Consider the following 7856-nt stretch of genomic DNA (forward strand, 5'->3'; position numbering starts at 1 on the left):
GGGCTGACCGTCTGCGTCGGGGTCTGCCCGCAGGCAGTCCAGGGTCAGAGCCTGTGTTCTTATTATCACCGCGCCTGACGGCCTCCCTGCCGCTGTTAACCATTGGCTATTTCTAGGGAGCCTTTCTCTAGAAACCCGAGCTCCACCCTCCAAGAGCCCCAAATCTGCATCAGCAAAAGGGTGCTCCTTTTCACCGGCCCGTCGGCAGGGCACCGTCGGGGCAAGCAGGGCCGCGTCTTACCGCCTCCATTTTTCTGGCACAGGTAGGGGAACCTCCAGATGTTGCCCAGGCCCACGGAGAAGCCAATCTGGGCCAGGATGTACTGCAGCTTGCTGTTCCAGGCCGGCCGGTCCTCAGCGTCCAGCTCGTCCTCCGCCGCCTTCTGCTTGCCGCCCACCTCGCCCGCCACGTTCAGGATACTCTGCTTGTAGTCTACCGGCTCCTCGAGGGCCAGCAGGTCGGCCACCGACTCCGTGACATGCTCACTGCTGTGCTCACGCTGGGTCACCTTGCTGTTCTTCGGCATTGGTGCCTCCGGGCCGCGCAGCCCTGCTCCCCAGCACTCAGAGAAGGTGACGCTCGGCTGCGGTCAGCTCCTTCTCATCCGGGGACCTGCGAGAGCGACCAGGTGAGCAGGAGACAATCAGCTGACCACACCAAGACAGGTGGGGAGCCCAAGTGGACCCAAATCCCCCATCACCCACTCCAGGGCACAGACTCAGAGGCCAGGCAGTAAGTGGCCTGGAACACCGAGCTTGCCTTCCTCCCCATCAGAGGGTGCCCACCGAGGAGCTCAAAGTTGCAGACTCAGTTTCCCACAGACCCTATCTGAGCATCACTGAAAGGTGAACCTCGGGATGCCTGCATGGCTTATAGGTTAAGCATCTGTCTTCAGCTCAGGTCATGATCCCAGGGTCCTGGGATCGAGTCCCGCATCGGGCTCCTTGCTCAATGGGGCGCCTGTTTCTCCCTCTGCCTGCCACTCCCCCTGCTTGTGCTCAAGATCTCTCTCTCTCTGGCAAATAAATAACTAAAATCTTAAAAAAAAAAAAAAAAGAAATGTAAACCTGTTGCGGCAGAAAAAAACAGACATGAAACCCAAATAAAGGACCATCCATGATGGTACTGCTCCTTCTCATAACTGCATGTCCTAGAGTGTTCAAGACCCTTCAGAGGCCCCCACAGCCCTCCCCTCCCAGGCGGTGCAGGTTGGAGGCCAACCCCTAGCTCTCCTGAGCTCTATGTAGCCAAACCACCTGGTGGGACCCAGGCAAGCTGCTGTCTGCCTTCTCTACGGTCTTTCTATTCAAAATACAGTTCATGGGCCAGCAGCATCATGGGGAGCTTGGTAGAAATGCAGAATCCCAGGCCCACCCCCAGACCTACTGAATCATTCTCTGTATTTTTACAGGACTCTCAGGTGATTCAAAGGGACATTAATGCTTGCAGAAAGAAAGAAAGAAAGAAAGAAAGAAAGAAAGAAAGAAAGAAAGAAAGAAAGAAAGAAAAGGCTAGAGTTCTCACCATGGGGACCCTGCACACCAGCCCCTGCGAACCCTTCATTCCCCAGGCGGAAGCGCTGACCAGGCTCTGCTAAGGAGTCTGGCACCCCAGCCCTAGAGTGTTTGCTGAGTGCCAACAGACGCTGGGTCATCGCTCAGTGCTGACATTATCTGAGGGCCACTGCAGCCAAGAGCCAGTTCTCCATCCTCCAGTGACAGTTTTACAGCAGCTAATGTCTGCACACTGCGGGCGGGGGAGGCAAAACCCTCCCCGGCTCCTGCCATTCCTCATCGTCTTTCATGCTTTCCCTTAAAGAAATAAAGCACCAAGGAAATGAGTCCTTTGAAGGATATCAACATGCTGCTGTGTTTCAAAGCACCTCCTCGTGAAGGGTAGGTTGGAGGATTTAAAATTAAACACACATACACGCCGGCCTGCAGTTGCCCTGCATCTTTCGAGGGATGTAAATTACCCAGCTCTGTGATTACTTTGCTAAGGGAAGGAGCTGCGTCTGGAAGCTGTGCTCCCGTCTGTTTCCCTCGTCTGTGCCGTCGGAACAGCACCGGCAGGGGCCCTGCTCAGCGGACGCTTCCCCCACACCTCCTGGCGGACTCCAGGAAAGACCCAGACTTCAGGGGGACCTGGCCAACCAGATCCTGTTACATGTGCATTGACCCCAGGAGACCTGACATATAGGGACTGTGCACGCTGTCTGTGCAGTTAGCCAGCCCTCCCTGGCCCAGGCTGTGGACCACAGCAACAGGTGAGACGTCCCTGCCTTCCTCATCCAAGGGAGATAGTGAGTCTTTAGTGACCACTCCTTCCACCCCAGGAACAGTCCAGGTTTGGGATTTGGAGTGACGGAGACAGAACCAGTCTGCCTAAAAGAGCTCAGAACTCCCTGTAAGAAATGCAGCTCTCTTTTGGGACTCCACTTCACATCGGGTCAGCTGGACATTCCACTGTGTGTGAGGGAGTGTGTGTCCGTGGACCCTTCAGCCCTCAGCCTCCCCCGGCTGCTGCGTTGCCCATGCTAGATAAGGGAATGGTATCCCTAGGGGTTACGCAATGGGGAGGCCTGTGCTCTTACTGAGGCTGCCCTCCCCCTTCCCCAGTCAGCAGGTCCCTGTTGCCAGGGCACTCAGAGAAAATCTAAGGCACATGCAATGTCTGTCTGGCTACCCCATCTCCCCTCTAGCTTAAACAAGAGTTTTTATTAAAAACTAGAACTGGGGAAAAGGGTTGGGATTCCTCCGGAGACTACCGGCTCCGAGTCTGTCTCCAGGTACTGTGGCTGCAGTGGAATTTGATCAGGACAAATCCGCAGTGCATTAAGTGCGATTTACTGCCCATCACCCCACAAATGGAGAAAACCAAAGGGAATTCCCGCAAGTCTGCAGAATTTATCCTGATGCCGACCAACTGGAGGACAAGCTTTCCCATAAAGAGCCAAGAGGCTGACAGCTCTGGTCACCAACAAAGAAAGGGCTGCAGAGGGGGGACAAGCCTCATTTAAACTAGGAGGACTCAAGGACAAAGCCAGGGAGGGATAGCCACAGCAGCATCACCGAAACCAGACATATCGGCTCCGTAGGAGCTTCTTCCTGTTTCCCAAGGTGTGTGCGAGCATCCTGCGTCACAGCAGAGGGGCCCGGGGGCCTCCCGGGCCATCAGGTTTGCAGGATGAAAAATGCTGGTGCGAATTTGCAAGCAGAGCCCCTGGGCTGGGCTCCAATCATGACTGGAACCTTCTGTGCCCAGGAACACACTCGGTGACAACAGAGTCTGACACTTAGACTATGAAAGCTGGAGGGGCCCGAGCAATATTCTCATTTTCTATATGAGAAAATGGAGGCCCAGAGAGGAAGCGAATTGCCCAAAGCCACTGGGTCAGACTCAGCATGGGGGGTGGGGAACAGGAAGAAGGCGGTGGTGGTGAGGGCAGGGGCTTTGCAATCAGATGGGCCTGAGTTTGAGAGAGCTCCCTCTTCATTCATTCATTCATTCATTCATTCATTCATTCATTTACTCACTCCCTTGACATCCATTTGCTGAGTGCCTTCTCTGTGCCAGGCTCTATTCTAGATGCCAGAGATGCAGCAGCAAACAATATAAGCCAAGTGTGTGCTCTTGGGGAGTTTCTATTTCTTGTGGAAGGGCCAGATCCTTAAGAAAGAACCGTGCGATGGCCCGTGGGGCTACGTGATACAAGGAGAAATCACATGGTGGGGGGGCAGGTGTTGCAAGCTGGAGGGCCGCCATTTTGTGGTCTGGAAAGGCATCCCTGAGGAGGGGACTCAGGCACTCAGGCAATCTGTGTCAAGTGGGTGAGCGAGCGGACAGAATGGGAGCACTCAGCCCCTGGCCTGCCCTCCACCACCGCAGCTGACTCTGGGGACTTGGGTGCTGAGAGCGGTGGGCAGCCACTGCATGTTAATGATGCTGGTGGGGGTGCTCTCGGGGATGAAAAGGGTCTACGCGATGACAGCTCCCCCCTCCGAGGGACGGCTGCCACAGGGACTCGGTGAGCGGACACATCCAAAGTGCCCAGTACTGGGCCTGGCCCCAGGAAGGACCCTGCTGCTGAGAAGCCTTGCACTGTTTGCCTTTATTCATTTAAAAATATGGAAGCCCCCCTATTTCTAGGTGGTCACAGAAATGCCATTTCTGCCCAGGAAAAGCCAGAGTGAGTTTGCGGAGGAAGTGGGGTAGGGGGTGGAGAGAAGCATTTCCACTCACACCATCTCAGAAATGTCCGGGTTTTGTCAGCAGGGACTGCTGCCCCCCACCCTGAGGCTGCTGGGGTGGCACCCTGTAAAGCCCAGCCTGTCCCCCTCACCCACAGCCACAGGGAAGCCAGTAAAGGCTGCCCAGCGCCAGGTCTTGGGTCTAAAGATCAGTGATGTTACTACTAACAGACACATGGCCTCCTCTTAACGTCTGGCAATATCAGTAGTCGAACAACAGCTCGTTTTTGTGATAGTTTGAAACCACTTACAAACACTTTGACTCAGTCTGCTGGCATGGCCTGGGGTGGTGACACTGCCCAGAAGCCAGACTGCACGGGATCACATCCCAGCTCCGTGCTCACCAGCTGCCTGGCCTGAGCTCCGTTTCCTCAGCCGTCAAGGGAGGGCCACAGCGCCCACCCGACAGTGTTGTGGGGAACACCAGTCGGGGTCTCAGAACGGTGCCGGCGTCCAGCGAGGGCTCATAAATGTCGCCTCTTCTGGACACCTCATTGGACTCGCAGCCAGCCCGGGAAGACAGCGGGGGCAGCCACGCCCCAGGGCAGGACAGCACCTGGCTCACATCACGTGGCTGTCAGCACCCACGTCTCCTCGCTCCTGGGCTGCCTCCATGTTTTAAAGAGCATTGGAACGACCCTCCCTTCCTGCATCCCCCAGCTCCCTGGGAGTCCCTGGGCTGGTGACAGATCAGCTTTCAGACCAGGGCATGGGAATCCAACACGTACCCAGCCAACAAACCCGAAGCATGACCTGGGACAAGCAAATCAGAGAAAGACCCAGAAGGGGCAGGAGGCCATGGAGGCAGCCATGGTCCAGGGATCAGGAGACCAGCTAGGGGCTGGTCCCAACCAACCACCAACCAACCGTGTGAGCTGCTGCTGTTGCGCTGACCTCTCTAGGCCTCAGTTTCCCTGTGTGTAAAATGGGTAGGTCTGCATGATCTCTGAGGCCCTTTTCGGCTCTGTCTGTATCCATTGGGTGTCCCTACTGCACAGGGGTGGGAGCAAGGCATGCTCCGCCCCAGGCACATGACACCACAGGTCCTTCCGCCTGTCTGTCTTACCACCCCTGTCAGCGCAGAGCTCGCTGGGGTGTCGCCATGACGCTCTGACGCCGGCCCAGCCAAACTCGAACTGTGCCCCTGGAGGAGCTGGGGTGGGCCGAAAGCTGCTTTCACGAGCAGTACATCAGATGATGGGGTTCCGGGGTGCGCTCTGAGAGGAATGACGCAATTACTTAAAGCACAATGCAGGGGGCTCGAGAGCCGAGGAAGCCCACGGTACCAGATCTGTCACTTAGCAACAGAGGCTAAGCTTCCAGCTCAGAACACGTGAGAAGTAGCATGGAGGGAGTGAACTGTGAATCTTCTTAAAAAGAAAAAAAAATAGTGTGACGAGGAGGCAGACAGGTAAAAATATCCCGGGCCAGAGGGCTGACAGCCCCACAACTTTTCAAGCACGGGACTCAGCCATCACCTCAGGGCTGAGGAGCAGCCACCCACCCGCCCCCGGGGCCAGGCCCAGCCCCTCCACTCCGAGCAGCCAGAGGTGGGAGCCTTCTGGAACGCTGCATCCAGTCAACGCCATGACCCGCCTCTTGGGGTCAACATCTCTCTTGTTCGGGAGGGTGTAGCAGGGAACTCAGGGGACGAACTCAAGGGAATCACTTATTTTCCAAGCCAGACTCCCAGGGGAACTGTGTCATGGTGCCACCGCCTTCAGGAAAGCAGGCAGCCAAGGTGATGACAGACCCCCCCCCCAGGGCCCCGCTTTCCTGAGCCCCATGGGGCACAGCTTGCTCTGCCACCCTTGGGTCTCGTGGCTCTGGGGACAGTACTGCACATTCTTAAATGCAAACCTCTACCGTGGAGAGCCGGGAAGAGCCCCAGGAGGGGAGGGCGGTGGGAGAACACCCCGCTGCCTCGGCCGTAAAGCCAAGGTCCAACTCACAGCTAATTGGTGGTGGGAAGGAAGCAAGTTGGGGTCCCTCTCTCTCAGACAACTTGACAGCTTCCCGATTTCCATGTGACAAGCAGTTGTGGCCCAAACAGCTCTCCTAATTACCTCAGAGCCTCTGGGCTTCAACTGAGCCCAAAACGGGTCGGACTGTTATCAGAGACACAAATTGTCCTACAAATTATTTTTAATTGTTTTATCGAAACTTCTGGCAGTCACCTGGGGCGAACTGCTCCTGACAGGCCCTGGCGGGTCTTGATGGCTGCTCTCCTTGGGTTTTCTCGTCCAACTCCCTCCCCCACCCTCCATCCCAAGGGCACAGAGCCCTGTTAGCATGTTGGACGCCCTGTCCTCGCTCCCGCCCCTCATGCTCTAGTGCAGACCCTTCCCCAGTCAGACACCTGCATCAGGCTCACTTTCCTCTAGGCCTTCAGAGGCAGCTTCCCGAAATACCATGTCGCCCCACTCCCACTGCCTCCTGGAGAGAGCCCATGGCCCTTACCAGGGCCCCTCCATCCGCCAGGGTCAGCTGTCACTTCTTCCCGCCCCCCCCCCCGCCCCTCTGCATAAAGCCCTCCCCAGCCTCTGCCTACTGAAGCTTCTAGTCTTTGAAGGCGGGCTCAAGGTCCACTGCCTCGCCTCTGCGACACGCTCTGCGATGCTGTAAGTGAAAATTCATGCTCCTTTCTTTCCCCTTCTCGGCGTGCAACTTGTAATACTCTCTCACGCTTTTACCACTTGGCTTTCTAGTACAGCTCCCTGTGTGCATCCCTGATTCCTTTTCTAAACAGGGAGCTCCCCGAGGCAGGGACCAAGGTGTACCCAGCTTTGCATCCACCTGCCACCGCCCCCAGCCCAGCCTGTGCCTGCCACACACAGGACGGAACAGGGTCCCTACAGATGTTCCAGGGGCCCTGCCTTCTCCACCTCCAAGAGCAACCTGCTTCCCCTGTTGAAATGCTAACCACAGCCTTCACCTTTGCAACAGAGGCAGGGGTGAAAATCGAACACGCTTGACCAAGATACATTTAAACCTACTAGGTGTGGCCTGCCCCAGCCGGGGTGACTAAGCGGGTACAGTCGTGCAGCCCATGTGGGGAGGACCCCAGGACTTGGAAGCCAGTTTTCTGTTCTGTAATCATCTGTAAAATAGGAAACAGTGCTTACCTACCAACTGTATCTGGTTACCACATGGATAGAAAAAGAAAAGTTTACCAAGAAGTCAAATAAACAGAACAGTAACTTCTGACTCCATTCCAGAGATTTGCTGGGTTTGGGTTTTCATCTCCCACCTAGATCTCAAAGAATACCATCTTTGGTTCTGCAAGACCCAATCCTCAAGTATTGCTATTACATGTACTCAGTAAATATGAGACGAAGGAAGTGAATGAGTGAATTCATGAACAGATGCATTTTGAAGTCCCCAAATTTTCCAGCGTCTGATGGAATTTCCCAGCTCCCAAATTTTCCTATTTTCTTTGTTTGTTTGGTTTTTTTAAAGATTTCATTTATTTATTTATTTGACAGAGAGAGACAGCCAGCAGAGAGGGAACACGAGCAGGGCGAGTGGGAGAGGAAGAAGCAGGCTCCCAGCAGAGGAGCCTGATGTGGGGCTCGATCCCAGAACGCCAGGATCACGCCCTGAGC

The 7856-nt window shown here is 55.5% G+C and overlaps 1 protein-coding gene across 1 annotated transcript in view; it reads right to left on the bottom strand.

The window, feature by feature from the left end:
• SLC6A17 (solute carrier family 6 member 17) overlaps positions 1 to 590 on the bottom strand; it is a 31352-nt gene extending 30762 nt beyond the window's left edge. The window contains exon 1 of the mRNA XM_026484603.4: positions 242 to 590. Coding sequence (XP_026340388.1) covers positions 242 to 527 — 286 coding nt within the window. The 5' untranslated portion in view covers positions 528 to 590. The remainder of the gene's footprint in view (positions 1 to 241) is intronic.
• Positions 591 to 7856: the final 7266 nt, after the last annotated feature.

The sequence above is a fragment of the Ursus arctos genome, unplaced genomic scaffold (assembly GCF_023065955.2).
Source record: "Ursus arctos isolate Adak ecotype North America unplaced genomic scaffold, UrsArc2.0 scaffold_12, whole genome shotgun sequence".
Lineage (NCBI taxonomy): Eukaryota > Metazoa > Chordata > Mammalia > Carnivora > Ursidae > Ursus > Ursus arctos.